The 15136-nt window shown below is 29.7% G+C and overlaps 1 protein-coding gene across 2 annotated transcripts in view; it reads left to right on the top strand.

The window, feature by feature from the left end:
- Positions 1-1099: 1099 nt before the first annotated feature.
- The window catches only part of Neto (Neuropilin and tolloid-like), a 30170-nt gene continuing 16133 nt past the window's right edge, over positions 1100-15136 (top strand). The window contains exon 1 of one of the 2 annotated variants that reach the window (XM_015509007.2): positions 1100-2243. In XM_015509007.2, coding sequence (XP_015364493.1) covers positions 2192-2243 — 52 coding nt within the window. In that variant the 5' untranslated portion in view covers positions 1100-2191. The remainder of the gene's footprint in view (positions 2244-15136) is intronic. The other variant, XM_015508997.2, reaches the window with a different exon arrangement.

Genomic DNA, 15136 nt, shown 5'->3' with positions numbered 1-15136 from the left:
TATAAATGTAAATGCATTTTTGAAGTTCAATCAAGAATAGTGAATATGTGTTATGCAATCTATTTAGTTACTCTGTACAGAGAATTGTAACGCATTACTCTTTTATTGCTCCTTCTCTTTGAACTTTAAACATTTTACAGTATTGCGATTTCAAGGGTACATATTTGCAAGTGTTCCTATATTATATAATAATTATACAATGTACACGTCATATGCTATTATTTATATGTGCGAGTGATTAAAAAAAAACAGCCATCGTCGGATAGACTAGGTACGCAATAATCGTTTTTGGAGAGAACTCGAGTGTCCGGTCTGAAATGGGGGGAAAAAATTCCGTCTACACGATGGACGATCGGTATGCTGTAGCATCCGCAAGCGTCGGAAATTGAACCTTTTTGTTTTTTTTCCGTCGTCGTCGTCATGGACCTACCACCAACGTAATACCATTGTGCACACTATGACTATATTATATACATCACGTTCAATCGTACAACAATGATATTTTATACTCAGCGGTATTATAAGTCTTAACTAAATTTTTTTTTTTATCATTACAATCATAGACGTTGTATGCACTGCAGTGTGGCGTCATTAAAAATGTTTTGTTTGATGTACTCATGTTTTTATATACAGGCCGTACAAAGTACAAACCCCATCTATAGAATTTATCTATTTTTTAGGTCAACCACTTTGAGCCAAATCACAATAATATTGGATTGTAAATGTGCAAATGTATATACATTGCGGACCAAATGTCAACACGCTGGTTGTGTGCAGATCATAATATAATATAGTTTCGATGTGTCACGAGCTCTATACATATATGATACATAAATCGGATCAAACGCGATATATGTATAGAGTGGCGGTTCTATTAATTGGAACGAGTTAAACGCGCGTCGTGGCTCTTGACCCATATATACAATCGGGTGCACACAAACATAAGGCGGTGGCGGTGGCGGTGGCGGCCACGGCTCATCTCTCTAGGGCGCGCGCAGACTCCCTAGCTCAGCCGTCGCCGCCGTTAGCGTCCGGCGTTGGCGCACAACGAAGACGGCGGCGGTGGCAGCGCTCGGCCGCTTTTCATACGGCTTTAGTGTGTGTGGTGCGCGCGTGTGTGTATAACGTTGGTGCCGTAATCACCGTCTCCGTCGCTCGTTTATATAAATAGAGGCGTCCCGACGTCCGTGGTTGTCGTCGTCGTCGTCGTCGTCATCGTCATCGCCGATCGCTTGCTGCTTGGCTATCTGGCGCGCGCGAACGTCTTCCGTAACGCACGGCGGCGGCCCGGTCGTTTTATTATTAACACGCGGCGTTCGACTCGCGTATAATATTATTCGCGTTACCGTCACGTCGGCATCACAACAATATAATATTATAATATATACAGACGCGTTACGCGTCGTTTCACGTACTTGATTATAATTTTAGTACAGACTAAATAAAATAACAATAATATACCTACGTAGTCTCGCGCGCCATCGCACTATACGACGGTGTGCATACGAATAACACCGTTACGGAAACGCTGCGACCGCCGATAACGTTCGCCGGGGACTTACGTCGACCGGTGTAATTGCAGTATATCATCATCGTTCGCGCCTTCCCGTCAACGCACCTGACTCGTCGCGTACCCACTCACCACCCACGCGGCACCCGTATGCACGCGCGTTGTCTGGCATTCTCGAGCAGTGATAGTGGTCCGTCGTCGCGGTAGTATACTACTATAGACAACGAAATCGCGTTTATTATTGAGTCTATATCGCCGAATAATACGATCGAGTCAACGCCACTGTGGTTGTGGACTAGGAATACTCTCAGGGTCGACGTATTTAGGTGGAAAACTTCAAGCGAACTTGCAGACGGCGATCGGAACACGCAGCGATCGCGTCGTCGTCGTAACGATATATGGAGACGAGCCGACGTCACGCGACGACTGTGCGCAGAGACGGCGATGGTGACGGTGCAGTGATCGAGACGACGTCGAAGACCACGCCGGCCACGACGACCACCAACACCATCACCACGTCGGCGGCGGCGGTGGCGGTGACTGCGCGGTACTGGTGACTGCGACAACGTACCCCATCGTACGGCGACGACGACTGCTGTAAAGGTTCGTCCGGTGCAGTCTCACGCGGCGGTCATAAAGGCGTTAAATGTCATCGGTTCCGGCGGAGCGGGTTTCGGAATTATGTTGCCGCTGGCGGTCGTCGTGGGACAACGTAGTAGTGGTCCGGCGCTGTGTAAGTAAAACGCAACGGAATTATATGTTATTATTATTATTATTATATCGTAGGTATGCGCCGTGTATAAATAAATCAATGCCAAAAATGTTTGCCAAAACGAAAAAATAAAGAGAACGAGAGCTGAAACATTGTTTGGCGTCGGGGGCCCGGCCAATATGTCTCGGCTCGCGTATATTGTATATAATATATAATAATATTATATTGTATACACTATACACGTATTAGTGAATTACACATTATACAGCTTGGGTACGAAATAAGTAACTATTAGTCCTATAAGGCTATAATTCCTCTCCGTGACTACCACATTACTATGATGTTCGGTATTATTCGCCGAGAAGCGTATATTGTTATGTAATTATATTGTCGATTTGATGGATGAACGCAACGCTGCAGTCCGCTATAACGGAAACAATTAACAAACAAATAGAATATTGTTTACATTGAAATGTCTATAGATCAGCTATTATATGCCTTGGAATAGTAATGGGTTAAACAGATCGGTACACTGTCGGTTCGAAGTGAAAAAAAAATAATAAAGTCTCTCTGTGCCTCGTACTGTATATAATATACTTCTCGCGCGTGTGTATGTGCGCGCGTATGTGACGTGTGACGTGTGTATGAGATGAGGGTCATTCGTCATCGCTAGCCAGTGTGCGACACCGAAAAGATTGCTTTCTCGGAAACCGCACTCGTTTCTTCGCCCGAACTTTTCCGTCACCACAGCTTAATGCCTAGTGCTTATACGTATCGACGTCTAAATTTAGTATGGGTAGTAGATTGTTGGTTAGGTGGCAGTTGGAGCAATTATTAATAAGGACATAAATTACAAACATGGACTAATAAGTAATAATGATACAATACTACAATAATGTGTCGTCGGTGCAATATATTATTATTATATCACAGTGTAATAATATCGTCGTTTTCAAGCGTTCGTTAAAACACGTGGTCGAATAGAATATTATAAACGATCTGGCCAGAATAATCGTCATTCCTATTCCAAATTTCCATTTTTAGATGAGGATTAGTCGAGTTCAAGGTCGAACCCTGCATATCATAGACGCAATAATAGTTTTAATAATTTTGAACATACTCTTTGCCTGCATCATCAGTCTGCTTTCGAGTAATACATTACAATGTTTAATTCCTTATTCAAATTTTACTTTAATGCTCTTTAACTGTTTAAAATTTGTCCTGAAATTAATGAGTCATTCGATATTTAAAATTGCTAAATTGTTTAAATTACCGAATCACTTGTAACAAATTGGTCGTTGGCCAATTTTTAACACGTCGCATTGAGGAAAACGACCGTTCACATGTAGCTAAACCTAAAGGAATAATTGTTATTGCAGTTTGTAATAACTTTATAAGTTAGGGCCGTTACACGTGCTTTTCATCAATTTGTCAAATGTGTTGTAAAGATCAAAATTGCTATATAAATAAATTAACCACGACTATTATTTCTGCTTTTCATTGATATTAATCTTTATAGTTTGAAGATTTGTTCAAACAATTTGTTAAAATGTAATGAGGCAAATATTTTTATTTTTTTTTATCTTTGTTAAAAATGTTTCAATTTTTTAAAATCATCAACTTAATGCTCGTAATACCATAATTAAATTTAACAAAATATACAATTGTACACAAGTATTCGTCAAACTTTATCCATCGACTTGGAATCCCAAAAGAATCCATATTAATATTACTACTCAATATTTTTTTGAATGTTGAAGAGTTAAAAATACGCATGGCATATTCATGGTGGAGATCAAATGGAGTGTTGACTTTAAAACAATAAAAAATATTTTTAATCAAGATATTTATTTATTGTTTTTGATAGAAAGATAGAATGTAATATACCTACTATCAGATGAAGAAAATCAAAACCATATTTTTTTAAATATAATACATAGGTGTAATTAGTATAGCCAGTAGGGTATATATAATAGTAAGCCATAATATCTTGTTTACAAAACTTCCAGTGCTTAGATACCCATTAAAGTCCATATAGATAGATCACATTATTGTATTATTTGAACAGTATTAATAATAGTATAAAAATGGGTCTTTCTATTTGAAAATATATTATATATTTGATTAAAAATTCATGTTTGTAGTAAATTGAATGCCAATTTTAAGTCTATAACAAAAATCACGTAAAAACAGTAAAAAACAACATAACTTTTGTATAGAACTTCGAAGGTTAAACACATATGTCGCGATTAGTTAAAGGTTTTCATAAAAATAACTCTATTTTAGATACTGACCGGAGCGAGCAATTTTGCTTTTTTGTGTCTGTCATCACGTTTTGGGCCAGTAAAAGTGCTTTGATTTTCGGGTTCAGTACCTCGTTCGATCAGAAAGTGAATCTAGTTGGTACTTTGGGGGGAGTTAAAAGTAAAAAATTACAATTTCTTTCTAGATAATCGGGATAAACAAACTAAAAATTAAGGAAAAACGGGAAATTGTTATTATAATTTAATAATTATAATATATAATTATTTATTTTAATCGATTTTGGTTTGTGATGTAAATAAAACGAATGACCATAGATACACGCAATTTTCACGTGATGTTTATATAAGTATATTCTATCCACCATGTAATTTTCAAAAAATTTTGATTTAAGTGGAACTATTTATAGGCATATGCAATTTTCGATCATTATTAGTTTTTTTAAATTAATACCGATAAAAATGTATTTGTTGGATAGAAAAGCTTGAACATTTAATACAAGGCTCCTAACATATTGTAACAATAGCAGTTGAAAAATAAAATAAATAATATTTTGATAAGTATTATATAATAATAAGTAATAATAATCTATAAAATATCATAGACAGATAAACCGTCTCCGCTCAGAATCGTTTTTCGTATACAATGATATTATATCATTGGATTCAAATTTAATTCTATCCATTACAGTAACTCACTTGTAACCTACTATACAACAGAGCGATATCCAGTATATCTACTTTTCCACATTTTTGTTTTATTGAAGTTCATATATAAGAGTGATAATAGTGATTGGTGTTTGCAGCTGCCTATAGAGATTACGGTAGTTCGCTTTTATCAATTGTGGAGATCGTAAACTGCGGCAAAATTTACCTTTTTCTAAAAGTCGATATGTAAGCTACGGCAAAAAAAATTAAGATTATACAATCTGCGTCAAAACCGATAAGATACATCATACAAACTGCGGCAATTTATTTTATGTTCGTATATCGTTAAATTAATTATGTGATGTTTCGTCTTGAGTACAAATTTGTAAGGTAAATCCAAATGTATTTTTAAGTTTTAAAGAAACATATTGGTATTATCGATTCCTTTACTTTTGATTATACTAGTTAGTACCTATCTTCAAGTGTTAGATGTTACTTAATAAAAGTAGTTAAAAGTTTTGTATATTTTATTCAACGTCATGGAATTTTCAACAATGTTTAGCCAGAATGGCAAAGTATTAACAGTGTTAAACGATTTTAAATTCAAATTTAAATATGAATCAAAATTTATAAATTAATAATAATAATATTTTTTTAATTTTAAAATTGATTTTTTGATTATACGATTTAAAAAAATATTTTTTAACAATAACATACTTTTCAATATTTAAAAATTGGTTTTTCTTTATATTTAAGCCTTATACTCTAAGAGATACTTATAGCTGTCATAACACGTAATATGTATTATACCTAATTAAACGATAAACGTGTATATAGATTATCGTAACGATATGTATACGTAGTATATATAGAAAGTATATAAAATACATTTCCGCAGTTTGTATGATGTATCTTATCGGTTTTGTCGCAGATTGTATAATCTTAATTTTTTTTTTGCCGCAGCTTACACATCGACTTTTAGAAAAAGGTAAATTTTGCCGCAGTTTACATGCAGCCATCAATTGATGAAGTCATTATATAATAATGTAATAAATTTATTGCAATAAAAACAATTTTTTTACATAAGATCGTGGCATCAGTGTATCACTTTCATAATCCATTTATTTTCCATTAAGTGTAGCTTTTCACACAAATTAAAAATATATTTGATTTGTGGACCAAACAGATAACACAAAAACGTCAGGTTTCAAAAAATATGGTGACCTGATAAAGAATTTTTTATTCCTATAAATGTTCTTAAGACAAATTGTAGACGCTAATGGCCCAGTGACAATAATCCTAATTAAAAATTACACCACTGAAAACTTTGAAGTGATTAAACTAAAATGTTTGTAAATTGGTACATATGCGTATAATGGAACACAGGGAGTGAGACGAATGGTGGTCAGTAGTATTTTTTTGTCTTTCAACAGATTTAATTAAAACTCGGTTGCAGGTACACCCTTTTTTATTTTTGAAAGCATAAATTAATTATGTACCAATATGTTTATAAAAGATGTATCTTTTAGACATTTCAGTGGGTATATATAGTCCATTATCAGTTATATCATGCTTTTTCTTAAATCTAACCAAACCAAACCAGTAGTTAGTTTTCAAATTATTACACGTCATTATATAAAAATTTTAAACTTGAAATTATTATAAAATCTAGGTATATTCTATACGTATTAATGTAATTGTTGAGCTAGATTTAAAATTAAAAAAATAAGCTAAAAAAATAAAAATAAAATCCACGTATTATTGAAATAAAAACATTATTATTCATTATTATAATCACCAGACTTACTTTCATTTATGTTCTGGCATTTTATTTATATATTAAAGATATATCAGTAGTGTTGCATACAGCGCCAGATATGCAATATGCTAAAATACGTAGGTATCAGCCTTCCAATTTCTAGGATTTTAATTAGCCCAAAAAAATTAGCGGTCCATTTTTCAATAATATGTACTAATTTTTACTATTATTCCTATTTCATTCTTAAGAATTCAGGGTATTCAAAAACATTTGGCTACATTGTATTATTAAGACGCCCCAAATTTCGCGTGACCCATCGAATTAAACATGCTTCTCGTTCACGATCGTGTTTTTTTCAAACCATCGCGTTCACGTTCTTAATAATGAGAATGGGATAAGAATAGGGTCGTTCATTTAATTTTTTAATTGTTTTTTTTTATGAATCGTTAATCTGTAGTCAATATAAAATCCCATAAATAAATACGAACCCAACCCAAAAATAAAAACACAGTTTAGACTTTAACCTAACATATACAATTTAAAAAGTATCTAAATTAAATATCAAATATTAAATATATGATTTAGATATTTTTGAATGGTATTTTTTTTTATTTAATGGTAAATAAGTTGAGCATCTTAAAAATCATTTTAATTTCATTAAAATATAAATGTCAATCACGTTCACGTTGAATTTAAAAAAATAAAAAATAATACGAGTAACTTTCACATATCGTTCACCAAAATATATAAACGTGAACGTGTGTGCATGAACGATGTTCTTTATAAACACAGCATATTTTCATTATTATACATATTAACGAACTTCAATTGAAAACGAAAAGAATGTGTATTATATAAAATAGCACTAGATAGGAATCTAAAAAAAAAATTGCAAGACTGTCAGTGTTGAACTAACGTTCGTTGGATGTTTGTTTTATTAACGTCAAAGCAACGTTTGCAGTTCGTAGTCTTGATATTAACGTAGAATGTAGGGAGGCTCAGGGGCTACAATGCTCAGAATGTACATATGTGTAGATGCAATGTAAAAAATTAATATTATCTATGTTATAGATTTTATGTACTACAAAATAGTACATAATATAAAGTAAAATAAACGTAGTAACTAATATTAATTTCTCGTCTTGTTAATAAGTAATAAGTTCTTATTAGGTATATGATCTAATCTGAGAGGTAGGTATAAAAACTGCACAATGTAAGTACACTAAATAATTGTAATATTGATCTATTGAACAAGATATGAAAGCCTAACTCTGAACAGTGGACATAGTAAAATTATACATACCAATATCCCTTAAAAATATTAAAGACCTAGAAATTTACTACTTATAATGATTATTAACCACAATAAGTTACACAAAGAAACTTTTAAAATACAAGTTACTTTGAAAAAATGTATATCCAAGCACAAAGCACTTATTTGATACTACCTAACCTAAACCTTAGTCGATTCTTCATAATAACTTGCGGACGCTGTACTGTCATGTAATTTTCGTCTGAAACACAATTTAAGATAACATTGGAATAATATATTAGATCGTGGCCTGAGGTGTAATTTCACCTGATAAAATTTAATAAAAATATTAAAAGCTGTAGATTATTCAGAAATAACCATTTCAGTTTACTAACTATACTGACCCCCCCATTTCTTCAAGCTACTCGATATTTTCCCTTTGTAAGAAAAATCTATGAACCATAAATATAGTTTTGTTAATAAGGATAATAACCACGAAACCAAAACTTAATACGAACTTTGGTGTCGTAGAATAGTTGTACCTATCCTTTTAAATAACACCGTAAAGTATAATGTATTTTTTTATGATAAAAAAAAGAAATAAAAATTATGTTTTTTTTGTTAATAGTTGAGTAATTAAAATGATAGACATCAACGCAAAAAAGTTAATTCTGTATTTTTATTAACTAACACATAATATAAAATTTAATACAATATGATACAATACAATGCAAGTGCATTAAATTAATTCGTTTTTTTTTTTATAAATGTCTTTAATTTAATAATGAATTACATTTAGTATGTAAATAAATTTTAAATGTACCTACAATATTATTAGTTGTTGTTTATAATTTATTAACCTAAATTAAATATTTTATAGGCACATAGCTATTATTATGGTAATATAAGTACCTATACAAGCATATTATTAATTAGTATAGATAATAATTAACAAGTAAAGTATTAAGTAATTTATATCAATTTAACGTGTATACTGTACAAGTACCTGCAGTGGCGCTGAAGTCCTAAAAATCTAGTAGGGTGAAACATATTTCAAGAGGCCAAACGACAAAAAAAGGCGTACCTTGCATGGAGAGTAAAGTAATCAACATACATATATAAAGTGGCCCAAGCCCAATCCTAAATTTTCAAAATATATCGGGCCATGATGGCCCGACCTTAACATAGGGTTCGGCACCACTGAGTACTTGTATCATTATTATACATTTATACTCGAACGTCGAACAGTAGGGGAGACCGGGGACAAAAGTAACATTTTTCACTTAACTATAAATTTAAAAAAAACTATTTGTAATTTTCAGATAAAACTATTTCTATTTGATAGAACAAGTTAATACCTTTCAAATGATATCATAATATCTTCATAAATTTAATTTAAACCTTAAGATATTTAAAAAAAAAAACAAAAAAAAAAAACGTTTCTTTCGACCCCTTGCAAGTACCGAAAGTAACACCTATTGGGTACAAAAGTAACATGTATGGTAATAGTACAATAAAATATTATAAACAAAATCAATTAGGTACATTAGCAATTAGGTACATATTATATTCAAATAAAATAAAAACAATAGGTACAATTGTTTATCTGAACTAAAACTTAAAAATATAAAATATTAATATACCTAATTATGTACCAGACTTGTACTGAAGTAATGTATATCAATATTAAATATTCATAAACAAAAAATATATATAATATAATAGTCAGTCTTGACAGTAAAAACTTGTAAGAAAAGTTAACAAAACAATATATTTAAAATAAAATTTAAGTAACTAACTTTTATGTGCCAGAACTTTCAATTAAGACACTGTAACTAAATAAATACAAAATATTATTCATAAATAACAAAAAAAATTAAATATAATAGTCAGTCTCGACAGTAAAAACTTGTAAGAAAAGTTAACAAAACAATATATTTAAAATTCATATAAAAAAACATAGTAAAATAATATAAGCTAAGATATGTAGGAGCTACATAGTGTTACTTCTGACCCCACAAAATTTGTTTCTTTCGACCCCATACAGACATTTTTTCTTATGTAGATTAAAAAAGTATTAAACATACCTGATTCGACGTTTCTGATACTTGCAAAAGAAAAAGGACAACTTTTGGCAGATTTAAATGTATTAAGTTTGCTTCTAGTGTTAAAATTTAATTTTTTAAAAAAAAAACTGTTAACAATTTTATTATCACTTTTGTATGGCGATATCAGTTTATGTTCTTTTTGTGATAAGAAGAATGGGACTACGACAAAACAAATATGTGCAAATATGCCCCGTATAATGGTGCAAATGATACACTACATACTGGATTTAAATAATTATCATGGAATAAGAAATTGAGCATGTTACTTTCGCCCCGTGTTACTTTTGTCCCCGGTCTCCCCTACCTAGTGATTTGATAACGATTTAATCAATTATTGCCTATTAGTAGGCACTGTAGAGATATAATTTCCTTACTATTCCCTATAAATACAATTGGGATTTATATTGTTATTTGTTTTTCAGCCAACTAAATATTAGTCATTACAAAAAGTATATAGTATTTTTTATATTAATCGTTTTCAAACAAATAACTGGTACCATTGAGTATGGAAATACTATAACTACCATAATATACTACTATACTCAATTCTGGTACCTATATATTCGGATATAGTTACGTCGTAACATTCCTAATATTAACATCTTTATATTATATTTTTCACGCTAAAATCCTATCAATTATTTAAAACGTATTATTAATTTATAATCTGTGCTTTAAATAATAATTGACATAATTATATTAGATACAACTATACAATAAGTTTATATCGTAATTTTGTCATTTTATCGATAACATAGTTTAAACATAATTTATATTAATTATGATACATAATTAAAAAAAAATTGTAAATCAAGATTTTTAAATATTTTTACTTTATATTCAGAAAACACTTTAAGTTGTATTTATCACTTGTATAACTGTATTCAAAATTCAAACATAAATTTCTTAAACCCAAAATCATAGTTTTTTTCAAAATAAATTAAAAACAAATTAATGGTATTTATTAAATGATAAATACCTAAATCCATACTAACATGACATATACGTAGATAGTATACTTCTAGAAGTGCTTAAGAGTATATTGGATACTGTTACGGACTATGGGCAATTTCAAAATTAACTAATTATTATATGTTCATGGTATATACCACCTATAAGATTTTTATTTCGTAATTACTAATTAGTAATTTGTATTATTTTATAGCAAGAGGGCTTATGATATTTTTCTTGTATCAAGTTTTTAAAAACAAATAAAATGTATGTATTTAATCTTTTTTACTTTTATTGTCTTTTATAATTTTATATTACAAATGATAATGAGGTAAAAATGAGTATGTGTTCTACTATATACCTATGACCTATATAATATATAATATACAGATTACGTGCCAAATCCATTTTACTTTTAACCACTATGGTCACTAATTACTTTAGTGACTATTTATGTCTGAAAAATAACATTTTACACAATAAACTCTAGGTAAATTTAAATATATTTTAAGTTTTAAGTACTTCTCACTTTTAAGAGATGTATTGAAGTTATTATATATATTAAAGGAATATATTTTATATAACGAGGTGAGCGAAGGAATAAAAGATCACAACACTAATTATGTACATTGTAGTTACTGATTTTGGTCTTAATTTTTTAAGATTCCGGAATATTTTTAAATTTACAATGATTGAATAATGTGTATTTAAAAACTTTGTATCTGACTTCTGATAAGAAACTCTATACAGTAGACAAAATGCTTAATTTCCAATGTTAAAGGTAGTTTTTGATTGCAAATAGGATTTATTTTTTTATTTTTAAAAAGCTATATTTACTGTAATTTATACATAAAGTAAAATAAGGAAATTGGTTAACAATAATAGTAATAAAAAGATGAAGAATTGATCTGTTTGAGGGGGGAAAACATCCATCAACAGTACCTGTTGTTTAATTTGGTGGGTTCATATGGAGAGACCGTTTATTTATTTTTCGTATTAAGAAAGGGTGTCTCTTGGCCATTTTCTTTTTAATTTCCTTGGAGGGTTACTGGGGATGGTTAAAGTGGACATACGAAAAATAAACAAATTGGATATAATAAATAATTCCCAATATTTTTAATTGCATTCTATTAAAAATTAATAAACAGTTAAAAATAAATGGGTATATATATTAAATGAAACACCACATTTAAAATTCATTTTATTATTGAAATGCTTGAAATTAAAAATGAATACCTAACTGTAAATACTTGAATTATTTTATATTAGTATAAATCTAATGGATATCATTTTGAAATTATGTAATTTACCTCTTTTTTTGAGATTTTTGACTTTTATTTTTTTTCGACTAAATAATTGATAAACAATAAATTATCTCGGTAAAAGATCTTGAAAATATTAAAAATATCAAAAAAGTATACCATATATTACAATGATTTAACTTGAAGATTCGATAACTTTATTCATATATTTTATTATTTACATAAATATACATAAGTATATACTAATATACTATATGTCTATATACAGGGTGTCCCAAAGAGATCTGATATTCTGACAAATGAAATAACTTTTGTTCTAATCAATATTTTTTAAAAATTTCTTTTAAATATAATCCATGGACAATTTTTTATTTTTTATTTTTTAATACTGAAAATAAAAAACTTAAAAATTGATAAAAATTTTTTTCGAAACATTCAATATGGTCAATTTGTAAATCTGATTTTTAGTAAAATTTATATGTTAAAATCACTTATTTAAGTCAAATGTCTGATTTTTTACAATTTTTTTAAATATCAATATTTTTGAGCAAGCAAACTCGATATTGCTGAATTCAAGATAACAAAATAAATCCAATTTTTCCAATTAGTCGATAAGTTAATAAATAATTAGGGTTCAAAGTAGTACAATAGAGTAATCTTTTATTAATTGTTATTTATTTATAAAATAAATTACTCTTATTCATTTAAATTTAAAAAATACATATACATTATTAAATGATAAAAATCTATATGGATTGGTCATGGTTACTATTTACAATTCACCCGTACGGTATACACTTTAGTTTTTTTATCTGGTTATAAGTTTATATATTTAACATTTTTTAGCAGGAATACTTACTTATAGCCTTATAGGTACCTATAATCGTACTAAATATTAATATGTTGAATATAACGATTTCCAAATTGGAAGCTAAAAACAAGTAAGTAACTTGCGATTTTGGACACTCCTAAAATCGTTTAAAGTTATATTTTTAAATATTCTGATGAGCATAGGGATACAATATTTTGACGTAATATAAAGTAAATGTGTGATGTTCAAACAATAATTTTATTAAACAAAACCCAAAATCGAATGATGTCTTACACAACAAGTCGAAATGAACAATATTGGTGCACAAACGACGAACTCTTAAAGCTCGAACTTTATACCTATCATACAGCAGATGGACTTCATATATTTTGTTTTTTTGATTTTAGTTATACAAAAATATGGTGTCTTATACGCTCTTGTCGCTCTTATATGATATATAATAGTTATAGTTACAATATACCTATACATATGTAGGTGTAATATATACATATACGATTATATTATATTAATTAATATTTACACATGTTATGTTTATCGTTTTACATTATCATATTAGTTATGCGTTATATTGCGTAGTTATGTATAAAAACATTATTCTTACCAAATTAATTACAATTACAAGAAATGTTCAACATTTGAAAAATACTAGGGGAGAATAAAAAACAACGCCCTTTTATTGCGTGTTATAATGTTTCAGCAATTTTCTAATATGTAACTATTATATATTTTATCTAACATATATTATTTTTATAATGAAAGTTTTCCCCCAATAGTTACATTAGGGAGGAATTAGATAATAAATTGGTTTGGGACAGATTATAAATCATTTAGTCATTGTTATTATAAAAATATTATCCCAAGTCTTAAAGTGATTTATAACAGTACCTATATATTATATATTCATTTAATTTAGTAAAATGTAATTAAATATATAACTTTGTATATTGATTACGGTGCATCGTCCTTGAATAATATGAACATTGTATGATTAATTAAAATTCACGTTGATTAATTGCTTGATACCTACTTTTAAAATTATGTACGGTCACATGTTCACCTATAAACTGTAAGCTATACTGTCTCAGACCGAATAGAAATTGTCGAGAGAAAATACTGGATCAAACATCTATATTGATGGTAGTATGTTCTGCTTGAGTAGTTAATGCAAAAATCTGTCTTTCCCAGTGGCGCCGAACTATATTTTAAAAGGGGGGCAAGTAAAAAGTTATACGGACCACCACCCCTGTTTACAAAATAAAAAACTATTTTCATTTTATTATTCCTAATGAGTGTTCACAACTAGTTTCATGATTTACTTAACAAATATAAAGTCAAATGTATTAATTTATAATTTACCAAGTTTTTTTTAAACAGCCAAATAAGTATAACGTATTTTATACGTAGGTATCTACATGGGCCATGGCTACATACCTGAAATACTTTTAACTTAAATAATTTGATTATTATTTATTAGTACCAAATACCAATGCATGTAGTGCGTATGTTATTAATAAGTTATTTCATATTAATACATTGTCAGCCAACTTTACTCACTAACTCAGGCTAGTTGTTTATCCTTATGATCCTATTCGCTATTCCTTACGGCCTGCTACAGTGCTGCATATGTATACAAATACCATATGTCCATATATATTAATAGCTCAGGAGTTAGGAATTAGGAACATAATTCATAAATAGTTTGTTCATTTGTTGGGGTACGCACGGCCCACTACGACCCCACCCACCGAAAAAAAAAGGTCTTAGGTTTAGGTTAGGCGCCACTGGTCTTTCCTTATATGCTTTTTCTCGGTTTGTCATGAATTTGGTATAGTTGGCGATTA

Source organism: Diuraphis noxia, unplaced genomic scaffold, assembly GCF_037042655.1.
Source record: "Diuraphis noxia isolate RWA-SAM2 unplaced genomic scaffold, SU_Dnox_SAM2 contig0004, whole genome shotgun sequence".
Taxonomy (NCBI): Eukaryota; Metazoa; Arthropoda; class Insecta; order Hemiptera; family Aphididae; genus Diuraphis; species Diuraphis noxia.
This window is presented reverse-complemented; position numbering and strand designations above follow the sequence as displayed.